This window comes from Centropristis striata, chromosome 8 (assembly GCF_030273125.1).
Source record: "Centropristis striata isolate RG_2023a ecotype Rhode Island chromosome 8, C.striata_1.0, whole genome shotgun sequence".
Lineage (NCBI taxonomy): Eukaryota > Metazoa > Chordata > Actinopteri > Perciformes > Serranidae > Centropristis > Centropristis striata.
In genome coordinates, this window is record NC_081524.1 from 2,989,173 (window position 1) to 3,009,922 (window position 20,750).

Genomic DNA, 20,750 nt, shown 5'->3' on the forward strand with positions numbered 1-20,750 from the left:
GACTTCAGAGAGAAAACACTTATTATTATTATTATTATTATTATTAGTGCATGTCTTTATCTGTGCAGACACAAACAGCTGATCCAGCTGTGATCCGTGTCGCCGCCATTAGAAATGGAGCGTCAGAGGAAAGGATGTCTCATGTGTCTCTCACGTGGGAGGACTAAGACGCAAGTGAGGGAGACGTTAAGGTAAGAAGTTTTATTACCTCACTCCATTTTACACTTGTCAGAGCAGGAGGAGGAAACCAGGCTGTCTGTGGTGAGTGTTCATACTGGGGTGGCAAATAGAGTTTACTTTGAATAATAATTGATCTGCTAATTTTCTTTGTAAGATTTTTTTAGGCTGTTACGCTATATGACAGAAAAATACTGGACTCCAAGGTGACATTTTCAGAATTATTTTCAATTTTCTTTTCCTAGTTCATGAGCCACTTAAAATGTGATACACAGGTGAAGCACTGCGACCTGAGCACCAGCATGCAGCTTAAACACTTTTCTGTTTTTAACTAAAGTTGTGCAAAAATACTAATGTGTATGTGTGTTTCCAGTGTTACTGGTTCACCTCTCACTTGAGAAGATGAGTGATTCAGAAGAAGAGGACAGATCAAAGTCTCCAGTCTCCAGCTGTCTGTCTATGAAGAGTGACTGGAGTAAAGGATACCCTCCAAACTTCAGTAATGAACCTGGACCCTCAGACACAAAGTAAGGGACTGTTTTTACTGTAAACTCACGTTAAGAAACGCAGTAGAGTACTGTAGAGAAACGTATCGTGGAATAACACTTAAACCGTTTAAAATGCTTCAGAAGATCATTTTGAATACACAATTTCATTTATTACAGAAGTATAAACATCACGGCCTGCAGACTGTGAATGATAAACCACAAGATCAAATGTGTGTTTTTGTAGAAACATCACCCCGTCAGGTACAAAGTACATTAACACCTTAGCATTTATTATAGGAATTCATTTCATACACAGGTTAAATCAGGTCATGATCCAAGTGAAAAACAAGTTCAAAGGTTTATAAACTACCATTTTATCTGAACAGGTTAATGATACAATGTGCTTACATAATAAAATAAAGAGTACACTAAGCCAGATAAATACAGGCAGTATATATCCACAACAAACGCAGTAGAGTACTGTGGAAAATGTTTATATTTTAATTAACATCAAAGTTCCCTGTATTTGTCTGTCTAATTGTCCACGACAGAGTGATGGAAAACTTTGATCCCCCCCATTTAAAAAATGGTTTAGCCCATAATAAAAATAGCCCATAGTAATAATGCTGACCCGGCCCCTCCCCCTCCTCCAGGAGTTCACTGTTAAAATGACCAGTTGGATGAGAGAGTTTATGAAAAAAAATCTTAAGAGAGGTGAAGGGTGAGATGAAGAAGAAGCTGGAACTAGGAGTGGCTGCAGGTGTCAATTTAGAGCCACGTAAGAGATCATTGACAGAGTTAACTTGTCCACTTTAATGTAATTTAGCTTGTATAAAAACACTACATGTTCTCTTTGACATAAAATTATTTCTAACTGCATTGTAGAGGAGGAGAGACATGAAGGATCGTAGTTCTACCTAGTTATCACATTCTTGTCTTCATTAGGAAAAAATAACCCAACAAATAATACATTTCTGAATTTCTCAAGGTGTCTGTTTTCTTTATCTGAAGAAATTAAATGTGATTTGTTTGGTAATTTGGGATACAGTGTAGGCATTTGCTTTCAATCTAAATGACATATTTCAAGGCATATTTTTTAACCTTAATTTTTTTTAAACCTTAATTTAGCCGCTCCCACACGTGTCCCCCCCTCTTCTTCTACCGCGCCTTCTCATTCCACTACTCTCTCTGCCAACTCCCCCTACAGGCCCCTGCTGTCACTGCACCCCTCATCCCACTCTGTTGCTGCCTTCCCCATCACAACCATTGTATCTGTCAGACCCCTCCGCCCTCAATCTACTCTCAAAGTTGTAAACAAAAATAACCTTTCTTACATAAAACTCAGTGCCCCTGCCCCATCATCCCTCAAACTTGAAAACACCACAGCCAACTTTGCACTACTAAACATCCGCTCACTCACAAGCAAGGGACAGCTCATTCAGGACATCATCAAGGACCATAACCTAGATTTAATTTGCTTAACAGAAACATGGCAACTACCCACAGATTTTACTACTCTGAATGAATCCACTCCTCCAGGTTTTATTTACAGCTGTCGCCCACGTGACTCTGGCAGGGGTGGAGGTCTCGCAATAATCCATCGCGAACAGTGGAACGTCCAGCCGGTTCCCACCCCTGCCTATCACAAATTTGAATCCATCACCCTACAGTTATCCGGCCCCACCCCCACCATCCTTTCCACCATATACCGTCCTACTACTACCATACTCCTGGGTGATTTCAATATCCACATGGACAATATCAGCAACACTCTGACAAAGAATTTTACTTCCTGCATAGACAGCTTTGGACTCCAGCAACTCACAAACTTCCCGACACACCTAAAAGGACATACTTTGGACTTCATATGCTGTTCTGGTCTCTCCCCTATCAATTGTGAAGCAACTCCCCTCCCCTTTTCAGATCACATGCTAGTTTCCTTTAATGTCAACCTTGCACTCTCCAAAATCCGTCTCCCACGCACTATTTCATTCCGTAATATTAAGTACATTAACCTGGACACTCTCTCTTCTGGAATCGACTCCCTCCCCAATGCAGACAGTTTTTCCACCCCTGATGAGTTGGTCCTCCACTACAACAAAAGGCTCCATAATCTCCTGGACTATCTCGCCCCACGCAAAACCAGATCTGTCACCTTCACCTGCTCCTCACCGTGGTTCACGCCCGCTCTCAGACAACTCAAATCCATTGGACGCCGCCTGGAACGCCTCTACAATAAGACTGGTCTAACTGTTCACAAGGAAATCTATCACAACCACATTCTCCACTACAAGAACTGCATTACCAAGGCCAAATCCACATACTACGCAGATCTAATCAGTTCCAACTATGGCAATTCAAGAGCCCTCTTTTCACTCGTCCGCAATACCACTCAACCTCCGGACTCACTACCACCACAGATGTACTCTACCGACTCCTGCAACACTATTCTATCCTCTTTCACTGCTAAAATCCACAACATCCACCAGCAATTTGCTCCCAGTGCCTCTCATAGTTCATCTCCGCTATTTCCATCTGTGCCCCCCTCCCACACTCTCTCAGCATTTACCCTGCCCCCAGTCTCTGTAATTACTGAAACCATCAAGAAATCAAAGTCATCAACCTGCCGGTTAGACCCCCTTCCAACTGCTCTTGTCAAAGCCACCATTCCCTCTCTGGCCCCCCTCATCACACATATAATCCACTCCTCTCTCACTACTGGAATTGTCCCATCACCCCTCAAAACAGCTGCTGTCACCCCAATACTAAAGAAACCTGGTGCAAATCCCAACGACCCCAACAACCTCCGTCCCATCTCCAATCTGCCATTTCTGTCAAAGATTCTGGAAAAAACTGTTGCCACTCAACTCCATTCCCACCTTTCCCGCAATGACATTTTTGAACAATTCCAGTCCGGCTTCCGACCTCTCCATAGCACTGAAACTGCACTACTCAAAATCACCAACGACCTCCTCCTCGCAGCTGATTCCGGTCTCCTCTCCATCCTCATCCTACTTGATCTGAGTGCGGCCTTCGACACCATCTCACACACCATCCTCCTTGACAGACTCCTCTCCATGGGCATCACACACACCCCCCTCAACTGGTTCAAATCCTACCTCTCTGGCCGCACACACTTCATCCAACTCAAATCATTCACATCACAACCACTCCAAGCCACCACAGGGGTGCCCCAAGGCTCTGTCCTGGGACCCCTCTTATTCATCATCTACCTACTCCCCCTTGGTTACATTTTCCGGAAACATCACATCAACTTCCACTGCTACGCGGATGACACCCAGCTCCACATCTCCACTGAACCTGAGTCCACCTTCCCTCCCTCCCTCCTTCCTCACTGACTGCCTCCTCGAAATACATTCCTGATTTTCATCCAATTTCCTGAAACTGAATAGTAACAAAACAGAAATTCTACTCATTGGCACAAAAACCACCCTATCCGAATCTCCCAGTTTCACAATATCCATAGACAATTCCAACATCTCTCCATCCCCCAAGGTAAAGAGTCTGGGTGTCATCCTTGACAGCACACTCTCATACACCTCACACATCAGTCACATAACCCGCTCAGCCTACCTCCATCTCCGTAACATCAACCACCCCCGCCCCTCTCTTACACCCCACACAGCTGCCTTCCTGGTCCACAGTCTCGTCACCTCCCGTCTTGACTACTGCAACTCTCTCCTGTTTGGACTTCCGCAAAAAACTCTTCACAAACTACAACTGGTACAGAACTCAGCAGCCCGCATCATCACAAGGACCCCATCCAGTCACCACATCACACCAATCCTCCAGCAGCTCCAATGGCTCCCAATCACACACCGCATCCAGTACAAGACTCTACTTCTCACCTTCAAGGCCATTCACAACCTCGCCCCTCCATACCTCTCTGACCTCCTCCACATTGCCACACCCGCCCGCCCACTCAGATCTTCTTCCTCCACCCACTTCTCCGTCCCCCCTGCCCGTCTGGCTACCATGGGGAGCAGAGCTTTCAGTCGCTCTGCTCCCTTGCTCTGGAGTTCCCTTCCCCCTTCCCTTCGCAACATCACATCTCTCAATCAATTCAAATCACAACTCAAGACTTACCTGTTCAGACTCGCTCACTCCATCTGATCCTCCGCACAAACTCCCCTCCTCCGCACTCCTCCCCTCCCCTGATGTGTATGATGTTCTGCATTGTTTTTTTTTTTTCATGTTGTAAGGCGACCTTGAGTGCCTTGAAAGGCGCCCTATTAAATAAAATGAATTATTATTATTATTATTATTATTATTATTAATAATGTATCTAACAGTACATAATATATATTTGCCGATTATGATGTGTTGTGAACAGCATAATGGATTATAACGTTCAAAGGACAACAAGTGCACGCCCTGTAGACTGGGCTATTGATGAAGCTGTTAAAGTAAAAAAAAAGTTACACAAGAAAGTGTAGAAAAGAAACAGACTGCAGTAAGGATACGCAGTAATATAAACACTTCTTCTTTCTGTCAGTATCCCAGCAGGCCGGTTTTTAACTAAACTTGTGCAAAATAAACTTTATTATAGACCACTGTGTGTGTGTGTGTGTTTCCAGTGTTACTGGTTCACCTCTCAGACTTGAGAAGATGAGTGATTCAGAAGAAGACGAGGACAGATCAAAGTCTCCAGTCTCCAGCTGTCTGTCTATGAAGAGTGACCGGAGTAAAGAAAATGTTCCAAAATTCAGTAATGAACCTGGACCCTCAGACACAAAGTAAGAGACTGTTTCTACTGTAAACTAACGTTAAGAAATGCAGTAGAGTACTGTAGAGAAACGTGTGGTGGAATAACACTTAAACCGTTAAAAATGCGTCAGAAGATCATTTTGAATACACAATTTTATTTATTACAGAAGTATAAACATCACGGCCTGCAGACTGTGAATGATAAACCACAAGATCAAATGTGTGTTTTTATAGAAACATCACCCTGTCAGATACAAAGTACATAAACACATTAGCATTTATTATAGGAATTCATTTCATACACAGGTTAAATCAGGTTGTGATCAAAGTGAAAAACAAGTTCAACGGTTTATAACCTTCCATTTGATCTGAACAGGTTAATGGTACAATGTGCTTACGTGAACAAAGAGTACACTAAGCCAGATAAATACCTTCAGGCAGTAAATTTCCACTGCAAACGCAGTAGAGTACTGTGGAAAATGTTTTTAGTTTAATTAACATTAAAGTTCCCTGTTTATCTGTCTAATTGTCCATGATATAGTGATGGAAAACTTTGATTCCCCCCCATGTAAAAAAATGGTTTGGCCCACAATGACAATGAGTATGGTGATTAGCCAGCTGACCTGAACCCTCCCCCTCCTCCAGGAGTTCACTGTTGAAATGACCAGTTGGTTGAAGTCAGACAAAAGAAAAACACAAAGTCAAAACAGACAGATGAGAGAGTTTATTAAAAAAATCTTAAAGAGAGGTGAATGGGGAGATGAAAAAGAAGCTGGAACTAGTAGTAACACAGCAGCTGTTGGTGTCAATTTAGAGCCACGTCAGAGATCATTAACGGAGTTAACTTGTCCACTTTAACGTAATTTAGCTTGGATAAAAACACTACATGTTCTCTTTGACATAAAAAGTTATTTCTAGCTGCATTGTAGATGAGGAGAGACATGAAGACATGACATTCTTGTCATCATTAGAAAAAATAACCCAAGAAATTATACATTTCTTTTATTTTTTATTTTTTAAAGATTATTTTTTTGGTATTTTTCATGCTTTTATTGAAAGTGACAGATAGAAAGGGGGTGACAGAGGGGAGGACATGCGGCAAAGGGAGCACAGGCCGGATTCTAACCCGGCTCCGCCGCAGCAAGGACTCGGCCTTAATGGTAACGTTCTACCAGTGTGAGCCACCGGGACGCCCAAAATTATACATTTCTGAATTTCTCAAGGTGTCTGTTTTCTTTATCTGAAAAAATTAAATGTGACTTGTTTGGTAATTGGGATACAGAGTAGGCATTTGCATTCAACCTTAATGACATATTTCAAGGCATATTTTTTAACCTTATTTATGTATCTAACACAACATATTATATATATTTGCCGATTATAATGTGTTGTGAACAGCATAATGGATTATAACATTCAAAGGACAACAGGTGCACGCTCTGTAGACTGGGCTATTGATGAAGCTGTTAAAGTAAAAAAAAAAAGTAAAGGGTAACACAGTAGAGTAGTAAATAAACAGACTGCAGTAAGGATATGCAGTAGAGTGCAGTAAAGAAACATGTGGTGGAATATCACTTTAAAATACTTCAGAAGACGATCTTCAAAGTCTGCAGACTGAATGCTAAAACACAAGATCAAATGTGCGTTTTTTTCTTTTTATAAAGTAGAAACATCACCTGTCAGGTACAAAGTACATTAACAACTTAGCATTAAAGATATTAATTACATACACAGGTTATATCAGGTTGTGATCAAAATGAAAAACAAGTCCAAAGGCCATTTAATCTGAACAGGTCAATGATACAATGTGCTAACGTAATAAAACAAAAACTCCACTTAGCCAGTAAATTTCCAATACAAACGCAGTAGAATACTGTAAAAAATACAAACAAACAAACCCCCCCTGCAGTAGGGTGCAATAAGCATAGTACCTACACACTTCAGGAATAAACCTGGACCCTCAGACACAAAGTAAGAAGGTCTGTAAAGAAACATAGTAAAGTTCAATAAAGAAACGCAGGAGAGTGTTATTATAAATAATGTGTTCTCCTCCTCAGAGAGAGGAAGAGGAGTCATGTTTGTGAGGAGGAGCAGCCGTCCTGCTGTGGTTTGTGTCAGGACGTCCTGAAGGATCCGGTCTCTACCAGCTGTGGACACTGGTTCTGCAAACAATGCATCACCTCATACTGGGACCAGTCTGCTTCACCAGGAGACTCCTCCTGTCCCCAGTGTGGAGAAAGATCCAGAACAAGAGCTGGACTGCAGTCAGCCGGTGAAACCAACACTGCACAAGGTAAGACTGTACACCAGTCTGATGATGGTTCAATGTAAACATAAACGATTTTTTATAAAAAATTATAAAATTGAAAACATTTTCCTTAAGATCCTCAAAAACTTTTTCTTTGGTCTCACATTTTGAGATCCTTCTCTTTCAGCTGCTGGTGGTCTGCAAGAGGTTTTAGATGAACATAAGATCAGTCTGAAGAGAAGATGTCAACATGTGACTGAAGGAACTGATGGAACAGGAAGTGGAACCCTCCTTAACAGGATCTACACTGAGCTCTACATCACAGAGGGACAGAGTGAAGAGGTTAATACCCAACATGAGGTGAGGCAGCTGGAGACAGCTTTCAAGAAGACGACCATCCATGATACTCCAATCAAGTGCCAGGACATCTTTAAAGCCTTACCTGACCAACAGGGACACATCAGAGTCGTTCTGACGAACGGCGTCGCTGGCGTTGGAAAAACCTTCTCGGTGCAGAAGTTCAGTCTGGACTGGGCAGAGGGTTTGGAGAACCAAGATGTCAGTGTGGTGGTTCTGCTTTCGTTCAGGGAGCTGAACTTGATCAGAGATGAGCAGTACAGTCTTCTGGAGCTGCTCCATGTTTTCCATCCAACATTACAGAAGGTCCCAGCAGAGAAGCTCGCCGTCTCTAAACTTCTGTTCATCTTTGACGGCCTGGATGAAAGCAGACTGTCTCTGGATTTCAACAACAAGGAGGTTGTGTCTGATGTCACACAGAAGTCATCGGTCAATGTGCTGCTGACAAACCTCATCCAGGGGAATCTGCTTCCCTCGGCTCTCGTCTGGATAACTTCCAGACCTGCAGCGGCCAATCAGATCCCTCCTGCATGTGTTGACAGGGTGACAGAAATACGAGGCTTCACTGACGCCCAGAAGGAGGAGTACTTCAGGAGGAGGGTCAGTGATGAAGAACGGTCCAGCAGAATCCTCTCACACATCCACACATCCATCAGCCTCCACATCATGTGTGTGATCCCAGTCTTCTGCTGGATCACTGCTACAGTTCTGGACCACATGTTGACTACAGAGCAGAGAGGAGAACTGCCCAAGACCCTGACTGACCTGTACTCACACTTCCTGCTGGTTCAGACCAAGAAGAAGAAGCAGAAGTATGATGAGGGACATGAGACAAGTCCACAGGAGCTGATGGAGGCTGACAGAGAAGTTCTTCTGAAACTGGGGAGGCTGGCGTTTGAACAGCTGCAGAGAAGAAACATCATGTTCTACCAAGAAGACCTGGAGCGCTGTGGTCTCCATGTCACAGAGGCCTCGGTGTACTCAGGAGTTTGTACAGAGATCTTCAAAAGAGAGAGTGTGATCTTCCAGAAAACAGTCTACTGCTTCATTCATCTGAGCGTTCAGGAGTTTCTGGCTGCAGTCTACCTGTTCCACTGTTACACCACCAGGAACACAGAGGTAGTGAGGGCTTTCTTTGGGACATACTGGTATAATTTCTCATCCCTGGATGACTTCCTGAGGAGGACCATGGAGAAATCCCTAGAAAGTAAAAATGGCCACCTGGACCTGTTTGTTCGCTTCCTCCATGGCCTCTCTCTGGAGTCCAACCAGAAACTGTTAGGAGGCCTGCTGGGTCAGACAGACAACAGTCCAGAAATCATCCAGAGAGCCATTAATAACCTGAAGGAGATGAACACTAATGAGATCTCTCCTGACAGAAGCATCAACATCTTCCCCTGTCTGACGGAGATGAACGACCTCTCAGTATATCAGGAGATCCAAGAGTTCCTGAAGTCAGAGAACAGATCAGAGAAGGGACTCTCTGAGATCCACTGCTCAGCTCTGGCCTACATGCTGCAGATGTCAGAGGAGGTTCTGTACTGGTTGAACCTGAAGGAGTACAACACAACAGAGGAGGGACGACTGAGACTGATTCCAGCAGTGAGGAACTTCAGAAAGGCCTGGTAAGTCCAGATGTGATTAGTACTTTAGTCCTTCCAATGGACACTAAAGCTCTTCGTCAAGTACCAGGTCCATGGGGGCCACCCAATGCAAAGCTATTTTTGTTCTTCATTTTAAAATTTTGTTATTCTTCTTTGCATATAGAATCATGTGACCCTAATAATCAACATTTGAGGAACGAAATTTGGTCATTTCAAAAAAGTCAAATTTCTCAAATAATTTTTATTTTCAAAAACATGCCAAAGGTATAAAGGTAAAACATGTACTCATTGGGAAATTATGTCATATCTGCACATGGTTCTGTCTGTATAATGTGTAAGTTGGGTCAGTCGTTGCCAAACTACTGTGGCCCTCACAAGATTTGGTGCATTTTTGTCACTAGGTGACGCTTTTACACAAACTTGAAAAAGATACAAAAGGTTCTTTTTCAAACTCATCTTAGGTTGTCTGTTCAATCTGCATAAATTGTTGAATGGAGCATCACAGGACCCTCAGGATTAAATATCTCCATTAATAGTCCCCTGCCAGTCTAGTTATTCTTTCAATAGTATTCCAATTGGTTATTAAAAAAAATTATAATCTTGAACTGTTTAAAATGCTCTAAAATAATTTAAAAAAAGAAGACTTTCCCAGTTGGTTGTGTTTTTGGCTTTCAGGTAACAATCACACTTATTCCATTCATTTCTAAAAATTGTTACATTTTGAGGTTCTTTGTGACATCAGCATGTTAGCAAAAAGGGATCTTTCCCAGCTCTGATTGACATGGGATCAGATCACTCTCACAGACTATTACTCTCTCCTTCATCTGCAAGTTGAAATCAAAATAAAGCTTACAGGTCTGCAGGTATGAGAGAGAGAGAGATGAGAATTGTCGTTTCATTTTGTTATGGTTGTTTACGGTTATGAGTGTTTTGTGTTTGTTTTCTCGCACCTCCTGCACCTCTTCTCAGGTTGCCGTGAGTGGTCGAGCACACAGGTGCTTACTCAGTAATTTTAGGACATGATGGTTAAATAGAGAGGAGGCTCAAGCAGACGAGGGCAAACGGCCACTCAACAGCAGAAAGCTGTATGCGTTGATTTAGAGAGGAGACTTGAGTTGTCTTTTTGATTAGTTAAAAGGAGATAATTTATTATTTGGCACTTCCTGTTTAGAAGGTAGTGTTGAGTTTGTGTCGTTTCTACATTATTTCACAATGTTAATCAATTATTGTTGTTGTTTTCTCCGTTTACATGTTTTTCCTTTTTACCCTTGGTTATTTATTTTAACATCAAAGGTTACTCCCTAGCACTAAACAGACTGGGTACGTAACATATTTGGGGGCTCGTCTCGGAATTACATGTCAATATCAGTAAAAAAAAAAATTTAATCAGTAATTTGATTAATTGTTGAGTAATTGCACGCTCCAAAAGAAAGGTAGGTGAAGTTTGGTTTAGGTAGGAACTGAGGAGTTTGTTGGACGGGCTGTTTGTTTGTGTGACATCTGAAACAGGTATTGTCCTGTTCACCACGCGGAGATGTGTGTGTTTTTTTAACAGCATGGTAGATGTTGTGTTAGGAGGTAATTGTTTGTATCCAATCGTAACTGAAACATAACGGAATTTTAAACTTGCCAGTAACTGCCGATTATCCTGGTTTGGAGGTCAGGGTTTTGGCAGCAGTGTCCCCAGGTGAGGGCCGCTCTAAAATGATTGAGCCCTCGGGTGAGAGCCGCAGCCAGCTACCTTCACTCCCAGTCTTCTTTATCGGAGGTGGAAGGTAAGCCATTGAGACGTTTTGAACCATTGTCTGTAGAGGGTGGATGCTCATTGAAAGGTTTGTTAAGCTTGTCTTTAGATTGAGAGAGAGAAAAAGGAGCGGGATTTCCAGCTTGGCCGGTGCTGCAGTTGAAAAGGTTGGAGGCTGACACTGCCATTACAATGAGTCAGCTAGAGCTGTAGAACGTTGAAGTGGAGTCCTGAGTTGTTGATGTGCAGTCTCAGTCAGATTCTGTGGTGTTTGATGTCAGTAAGCATATTTAGCTTGTGCCTGTGCTTCATGAGGATGAGGTGGAAACTGACTTTGGTGTGTTGTGTATTGCTATTGCTCTTTGTTGGCCAAAAGATTTATGGGCGATAATGTTGAAATGTAGGCTGACAGGTAAGGCTCAGGAGGCTCCTCTCTTTCAATAGAGGACAGCCTGGAGTATGATGAGTTGAAAAGTGCTGTTTTACATGAGCTGGTCCCAGAGACTTATAGGCAGCGCTTTCATAGCCTTATAAAACCGTCAAGCCAGACTTTTGCTGACTTTGCCAGAAAGAAAGGCATGCTTTTTAATCATTTGTGTTTTCATGTTGGGCTGAAGATCTAGCCTCATTAAGAGAATTAAGAGTTAAGAAGCTCGCTCCCCCTGGATAGGCTGATGCTTGTTTTTTAAACCCCTCATCTCTACTACACTTGTGTCTCTCACAGGAAAGGCTGAGGACCAACGCCCCGTCACGGTGCTGTGAGATTCTGCTCTCAGTCTTTAGTACTATCTAGTGTGTTGGTATGACGTTTAAGTCTGTCTGAGGAAAACGTCTCTTATGCTCAGAGATATTGGGATGGGTTTTGTGCCCGCGCCCCTTCATCAAGTTCATGTTATGTCTGACTTGGTGAGTGGTTGGATATTATTTTACATCAATGGTTTCTGCCTAGCCTAAGAAAAACTGGGGACAAAACACATGTCAAACACAGTGAGATAAGATTAGCTGAACCTCTGACGTAAAGAGCAAATGTTCATCAACAGTACATGTCAAACTGTTTGGTCATCAAATGCATGAAGGAAACATATATAATGCTCTTTCATAGTTACACTCTTTCCAATATATGTGTCATGGCAGGATTTCCAACTGCAGACTCTCAAAGACTCACTGTGAAGTTTTGGCCTCAGCTCTGAAGTCCAACCCCTCCCATCTGAGACACCTGTACCTGATAAATAGCAGCCTGAAGGATTCAGAAGTGAAGCAGCTGTGTGATGGACTTCAGAGTCCAAATTGTAAACTGGATACTCTGGGGTCAGTTCACTGTGCGTGTGTGTGTTTGTTTGTTTGTTAGTTAGTTAGTTAGTTAGTTAGTTAGTTTGTGTTTTCAATTCAGATCCTTGACTGAGGTTACACATTTTTGTGTCATAAATTTTCCGGAATTGCTTGAGCACAAATATATTTTTTCAGAATTATACTCTTTCCAGAAGGCTGAATATTAAAATAGAGAAAGTAAGTGTTGGACAGGAACATTTTTCAGCTTTCACAGACTCACATTGTGGTCAATCAGTCAGTGAAGATGATTATTAGTACTGATGAGGTTGAAGGGTGTGGAAAAGGAATATCTGATGATCCACAATAACAGAATGAGAAAGTCACTCTACACATTTAAAACCTGAACAGATCTGATTGGATTTTAAATAGATTTTTATCTCCATAATTTATTCTTTATTCAGATTGTGGCGCTGCAGTTTGTCAGAGATCAGCTGTGCTTCACTGGTCTCAGCTCTGAAGTCCAACCCCTCCCATCTGAGATGGCTGGATCTGGGCTTCAACGAGCTGCTGGATTCAGGAGTGAAGCAGCTGTGTGATTTTCTTGAGAGTCCAAACTGCAGACTGGTGTTTCTGGGGTCAGTTCACTGACTCTGTTACTGCTGTACATCTTATAACACTTGAAGCTAATGCAATCATTCCATCAATACATTTGTTAATGTACTTTATGTTGTACTTTTATTTTGTCTTGTACCAAATTTGGTCTGTAGTCACAAAAGACGACTTTTTCTTAAAAGAAACTGTTGAAAATATCAACTGTTACTTGATAACTCATAGCTACCAAACAGTCTCACCTGTATACAGATGATCTTCTGACAATGTTTAATTTCTGAAGTAGTAATTTGCTTTCTTTTGCATTAATTTCAACGTTTTCTTTTGTTACAAATAAAATAAAAGGCTGATATCATGATGATTGACAAAAAAAAACAGAAAGTTATTCTATTAATTTTAGGGGGAAAAATCTTTAATTAGAACAAAATAATGTTGAGCAACAAATTTAAAACCTGAACAGATCTGACTGGATCATAAATTGATTTTTATTTTATAAATTGATATTATTATTTTCAGATTGAGTCACTGCAGGTTGTCAGAGATCAGCTGTGCTACACTGGCCTCAGCTCTGAAGTCCAACCCCTCCCATCTGAGAGTGCTGCAGCTGAGCTGGAACGAGCTGCAGGATTCAGGAGTGAAGCAGCTGTGTGATTTTCTGGAGAGTACACACTGCAGACTGGAGACTCTGAGGTCAGTTCATTGACTCTCTGTTACTGTTGTACATCTTATATGTTTGATTAACACTTGAACCTTATTTATGTTAAAACATAAAATAACTTTCATCCATAAAGTTAAAAATTTTATTTTATTAAAATACAATTTTACTTTAAATTAAATTATTCTGAATTCGCAAAAATACTTTTTTCTTAAAGAAACAACTAACATTGTTTTAAATTGATAATGACATGCTGAAGTTGTTCCTTGTGATCAGAATTTTAATTTTAAAATCACTGACAGATCGGACAGTGTAAAAACCTCAGAACTGGACTGATGTGATCCACTATCTTGGTCTTAGTGAGGGAGTTGAGCAGCAGCGTTCTGAATAGGCTAAGATGTGTCAGGACACCGTTACAGTAGTCGAGTCTACTAAAGATTTTTTAAGTCCTGCTGAGACATCAGTCCTTTAACCCTAGATATATTCTGTAGGTGACAGTATGCCGATTTTGTAATTGTTTTAATGTGGCTGTGGAAATCCAGGTCTGAGTCCATGACTGCACCAAGATTTCTAGCTTGATGTTTGGTTTTTAACATTGCAGACTAAAGTTTAGCGCCGACTTTTAATCGTCTCTCTTTGGCTCCAGAAACAGCTACCTCAGTTTTCTCTTTAATTGTAGAAAAATCCAGTTGCTGATTAGTTCAATGCACTTAAGCATAGTGCTTGTTTTGGATCATCGTTCCCTGGTGATATGACATGGGTATGTAAATCTGTTTGTCGTCTGCATAATTATGATGACTTTCTTTGTTGTTTCACATAATCTGAGTCAGTGGAAGCATGTATATATGTTAACCCTGTAAAACCCAGACATAGAAAAACGCAAAAAAAAATTTTTTCAACCATTAAGATATTGTTGTAGGAGGCCTTTGGGGGTGAAAATGGAGTGTTTTCAAAAATTTTATGTTTTAGTAAGTTTTTACGGAAACGTTGTAATATTGCAACGTTGGGCTTAATGGGTAGCAGAATCTCCTGTATTTCCACTCATTGACTGAACAACAGTACAGAACTAAGGATTCATTTGCAGGGTTTTGCTTTTCCCAAACCAGTATATAGCATGAATAATAATCTTAGTCATGTTGTTATGAAGTGTGATTTATTCAAACAAGCACTTTGACATTTATTTACATTATTTACATTTTAAGTTGCAGTCAGTTGCAGTGATAGTCCCAGAAGCAGTTCTTGTCCTCTGAAAAGCAGAGGCGGACATCACACTTGCTGCATTGGGTATTTGTATACCCTTTACTGCAATGTCTGCATCGTCCTCTTGTCGTCTTGTATGGAAAGTGTCCAGTGAGGTCTCTGCGTACATCCAGAGGGGGGTGTGCACATGTTTTTTTGGAGGAGGGACCGTTTGGACTCCCATCACCCAAGGATGGTCTCTTTACAGCATCCGAAGGGCTCCCTGCTGCGTCTAGGCTCCTGTTGCCTGCAGATGGCCGTCCTCTCTTTGGAGTTTTGGGTGCTGTGCCAACCTGATTAGGAAAAAAAACAATAAATATATTAATTTATATACATCTCAAATACGCATGAAGATACCAGTCAAATATATCACAAACAAGGTAAATAGCAGGAATAGACAATTACCAGAATGAGAGAGGATGCAAGCTCTCTTTGCTGGTGGCATTCTGAAATGGAAAAAATAAAATTGAAACAAATGTACACTGTATATACAAATAGCACACATGCTTACTAGATTCCGGATGACGAGCAGGAAAGATGGGGTGGTGGGGAGACTGATTTCATTTTGAAGTGTTTACACATTTCACTGAAGTAGCCAATTCACACATTTCACAGGCCATACAATACTGTATGATTGACCTATCGTAGACTGTGATCATCATCCTAATAGGAATGCATGTAGCCTCCACCTTACAACCACACCTTACATTCCTGAACATTAGCACCTGTTCCAGAACAATGCAACAAGTGCACCAGGAGCATCCCCCACAACTGCTTTGACTATGAATTGATAGGAGCATTTTCTTATCAATAGAGACTAAGACAAAGGGCAGACATGCACAAACAGAATTTCTTTGGTAAAAAGTCCTGCATTCTGTGATAAGGAGAAAATACTGAGAGTGTTGAAGGTGGTTAAAAATCATTATAAGTAAATGAAAATGTTTAGATACAGCAATATATCTTTGCACTTTAGTTTCTAATACAATAAATATGTAATTCAATGTAAGGCCCAGGCTAGAATGTGTAAATCATGTGTAGTTTAAAGTTATATTGTAAACATTTTTAACATTTTAACATTTAATCTCAAGACATTCCTCTCAAAAACAAGGCTGTTTTGACTACCACTCTGACCCAACGTTGTAATATTGCAACACTTATAAAACAAGCTCTAAATAAAATGTAGGGCACATTTTCCACAAACACTACATATGTTTATGTTCTAGACACTGTAATAAACACAAAAAAAAATATTCAAAGCATTTTACTTACTTGAATCAGATTAATCCAGTCCAGTAAATCGAAGGGATGTTGCTCGATCAAAAAATTGGAAGTTGTGTGACTTCTTGACCCTCGGGCGGGCCTTGTATACAAATGTTGGATCCAATCGCATAGTGAGAACAAACAATAGGACCCAATGATCATGTTAATGTGGTTGAACCAAAAAAAATAAAAAAATTTAGAGGTTTTTTGGGGATAACCAAAATTGTTGTAATTCTGCAACACTGGGTCTTACAGGGTTAAACATAAGAGGAACTAGAAGGGAAAATGCATTAACACAAATGTGACCACACTATGGTGGGTGTCACATTTTCACCAATGATAAAATCTAAAGCTGATAATATGATGATCTACAATAACATAATGATAGAGTGATCCTACTAATTTAAGGGAAAGCCCTTAATAATGTGGAGTTACATATTAAAAACCTGAACAGATCTGATTGGATAATACATTTTTTTTTTATCTACATAAATTATTCTTTATTCAGATTGAAGAAATGCAGTTTGTCAGAGACCAGCTGTGCTATTCTGGCCTCAGCTCTGAAGTCCAACCCCTCCCATCTGAGAGAGCTGGACCTGAGAGACAACAAGCTGCAGGATTCAGGAGTGAAGCAGCTCTCTGATCATGTGGATAATCCGAACTGCAGACTGACGACTCTGAGGTCAGTAAGAGGACTTAATCAGTTCATGCTGGTTCAACAGTGTTGTAGTAAAAACAGGGGGGTTAATGTGTAACTCACTTTGAGGTTTCCCTCCACTTCCACCTTCTAGTGAAACAAATCAGTGATTTAACTCATGGAGTGCAGTTTCTCCTTTTCTTTATCTTCTGTTTCTTTTCTTTCTTTTTTCCACAAACTATAAAATGCAAGCTGACGATGTAAAGTCAAGCAACAGTTCAGTCAGCTGCAACTTTTAACAGACGTGTAATTTTACAGTTGTTGTTTTCCTGTGATGTTTTGGATCCAGACTAATGACTCGTTAATTCCTCTAATGCAGGCTCAGAACATTAATGTGATGCAGGTGTTAGATCAGTCAGCTCGTCTCAGGACTCTGAAGCTCTCTGACTCAAAGAACGAACAATTCTTTAAACTTGATCCATAACTTTAGGGATTGTGTTCATCTCTACAGGATCGATGGCATGTTGATCAAAGCTGAGAAACCAAAAACAATGTGAGTATTGTCCCACATTCATCAAGCTACTGTACATTAAAATCTGATCTTAACATTAACATGTCCTTATTGCTGAACAACAATATTTGTCAAATTTTGTTGGAGCTGTTCGGAAAATATTCATAAATTAAGTTGATCAAGAGTCAGTTGTCTTCGGAGAGCTTGTCAACAAACAGTACTGATGTGGACAAACAGGACACACAGGTCAGACATGGAGGCTAAAGGCTTTGCACCCAGCTCAACACCAGAGAGTGAACAGGTGGAATCATGGCTGCATTCATAAAGCCTCATATATTTCTCTTCTCATTCACTCCCACACTGATTGCAGCTAACTACTAAACAAGGTGCTGGCCTGAACATTACTAGTGATTTGGGGTTCAGGTGGCTTGAAGAAAACAACATGACAACTATGACAGGCTGACAGAGGAACAAAGTAGCTAAGCCAGTACACATAGAGAGTGGTTGATGCAGGTGAGGAGGTTGAAAACCATTCAGAGCAGCAAAGCAGATGATAGAAGTCCTGGATGTTTCACAACCAAGTCCAGTTTGTTGGGACATATGTGAAAATGGGGGACGGTCTTTCATTTTGTTACAGCTAGATCCCTGATAACCCAAAGAGCTAACTAAACATGACTATACTAATTCTACACTAATCAGGTTTGCCTGAGTTACTGATAGTAACAGACTTCAGCCTCCTGATGTCAGAGTTCAGACCTGTGGTGGACAAGAATATAATAGATATGTATATCTGCTCTGATATACAGTCAGGGACTGATCTCATTTTTTTAAGCTGAATGATTGCTTCATTAACTGAACAAAAACCCACTGCTGGTAATGTTGAAGAATATAAACATAGTATAAATGTTTCTTTTCCCTCAAAGGAGAACACAGGAAGTGATTTACAGACCAGATAGATCAACTTTAAAAGAGAAACCTCAATAACAAAATTGTTAAGTGATTGTTGGTTATATAACAAAGGTTTTTTTTCCTGGTTATCTTTCACCAGAGGACAGCGTCCCAGCAGAGGACAGCGTCCCAGCAGAGGACAGAGTCCCAGCAGAGGAAAGTGTACCATCTCATGAGAATTGAAACTGAAGCAAAAGAGAAGAAACTGTGATGATGAATCTCTAACAGCTGAATGTTTACAGTCTCACGCGATTGATTGTAATCTGTAAATGAGAAATGATGAGAAATACTAAATCTGTAATATTAATTAATTTATCAATGAATTTAAATGATTAGGTTGTATAAGGGTTTAAAACAGTATGGTATGGCTTCATGAAGTCAATTTCGAGCTCTGTTTTGTCTTATTAGTTGTTGCAGGATTTTTTGGGGTAATTTTAATGGATTAGTTTATTGTTTAAATCACTCAAAATGCCAATTATTATCTGGTTCTCTTTAGAAATCCATGGTGCTGACTTTTTTTATATATCTAAACATTTTTTTTTTTTTTTAAATGGGCAGAAATTCTTCCAAATTATCACGTTAACCAAGACCTTGAGGAACAACATAGCAAAATCAAAGCTGTGATTCGGTTTCAGAAACTTTTATTTTTAGATATCTGTATTTGCCAAATATTTTTATTGTCATTAGTGTGGAAAGCCATCCATCCTCTGAATGATCTAGGTCTGTAGTTTGGGGTTTTAAAGTTAATGAGGCTGTGATTCTCCTAGAGGTCACAGAGGGCTCATTGAATACACAGGAGTCTCAGCTTTCCAGTCATACCTGGTTTATGCAGCTCATAAAGAACTTTATTCTTTTACATGAACCTTATAGCACAGAAGGCTTTGGTGGGGCTCTAAATTGGCTTTACCTGATTGTTGCTGGCAATGTGTGTATAGGCCTATTGCAAAACAAAATCTGTCCAGACGCAGCTGTCAGCCTTCTTGTCACTGATTCAGTAGTTGAAAGTTGGACTTGGTCTTTCACTTCATCAATAATATAAATTGAAGTGATAACATTTAAAAAAAAAAATTCCAACACATTTCTGCCTATTTTCTGCACAGCAGTCTATTAAATTAAGTGGGTTGTTGCACCTTAAAGTAGTTTCTTGAAAGAATTCACAACAGCATTTTTTCACTATACTAAACTAAATATAAAGTCAGATAAATTAAAGAAAATAACAATAAAGAACTGATTCATGTACTTGCAATGTTCTTACAAATATGTCACTGTATCTGGCTAACAGACTTAGACTTTTTGTTGTTGTTTTAAATCTCTAAATTGTTCTCTTATTTTGACCTGCTTACAAAGAATTTTGTGCGTAATTTCTAAGAAGTAACCTGCTAATATTCACCCTGTTGTCGTGAAATTCTGGGGTAATTCAAAGATATTTAAAAAAAAGTTACTTTCTAATTATCAATTATGTGCTTACCAAGAATTTTACAGACCAGTAAAATGTGTGTTACCATTATAATGATTACACAAACTACATACGAAACAAGTAATGGGATCTTGCAAAGAACTGCAAATCAGCAAAGACTTCTAAATCATCAATGACTTGGACTGTGGTAATGTACTTTAGATCAGATAATCAGCAAGGACTAAGCACAAAATATTGACCTGGAATCAATGATTTGGTTTGTGTGTTATTTTCAGTATTATTGGTTTAATATTTGTGCAGCCATATCACTTGAAGTTGTATGTTAATCTTGCTTTACACAGACATTACGTCTTACATGCAGACTAATTCTCCCAACTCACTTGATTTAGTTACACACTAATTCCCCCGTAATAGATTTAAATTGGCTTTTAACAGACATACAGCTTTGTAGAAGCTTACACAGCCTTACACTGCAAATAAACTTAGATAAGACTGTGTAGGCCTCTATACTCCATAGATTGTGTGTTTTGTTTGCTCATGATGACCTTGATAAACTGAGATAAATATATGCAGTGTTCCTGTACGACTTTGTCATCTATCTGTGTTGTCTGAGTTGTTATTTGGATCTGTTTCCATTGCTGCAGCAGTCTGTGATGATATCAACCCAAAGGTGACAGTGTGTCAGTGTTGCGTTCTTAGCTTGCTTCTACTACCTCTAAGTGGCCAAAATCTGTTATTGCAGGTTTAAGAGATGCATTACAGGAAACGGAGAAAAAACAACTTGAGTTAAATAACCGTGTCGATGCATGTAACGTCTCTTTCAGGTAAAAAAAACAAAAACAAAGTTATAAATCCTTGG

The 20,750-nt window shown here is 40.2% G+C and overlaps 1 protein-coding gene across 1 annotated transcript; it reads left to right on the forward strand.

Moving 5' to 3' along the window:
* The first annotated feature begins 579 nt into the window (after positions 1 to 579).
* Positions 580 to 18,807, forward strand: LOC131976255 (NACHT, LRR and PYD domains-containing protein 3-like). The gene is made up of 11 exons (XM_059339193.1): positions 580 to 704; positions 5,285 to 5,422; positions 7,451 to 7,489; positions 7,634 to 7,686; positions 7,829 to 9,623; positions 12,481 to 12,654; positions 13,077 to 13,250; positions 13,741 to 13,914; positions 16,887 to 17,060; positions 17,527 to 17,568; positions 18,575 to 18,807. Exons 1-11 carry the CDS (start codon positions 580 to 582, stop codon positions 18,648 to 18,650), a joined length of 2,964 nt encoding a protein of 987 aa, XP_059195176.1. The 3' UTR covers positions 18,651 to 18,807.
* Positions 18,808 to 20,750: the final 1,943 nt, after the last annotated feature.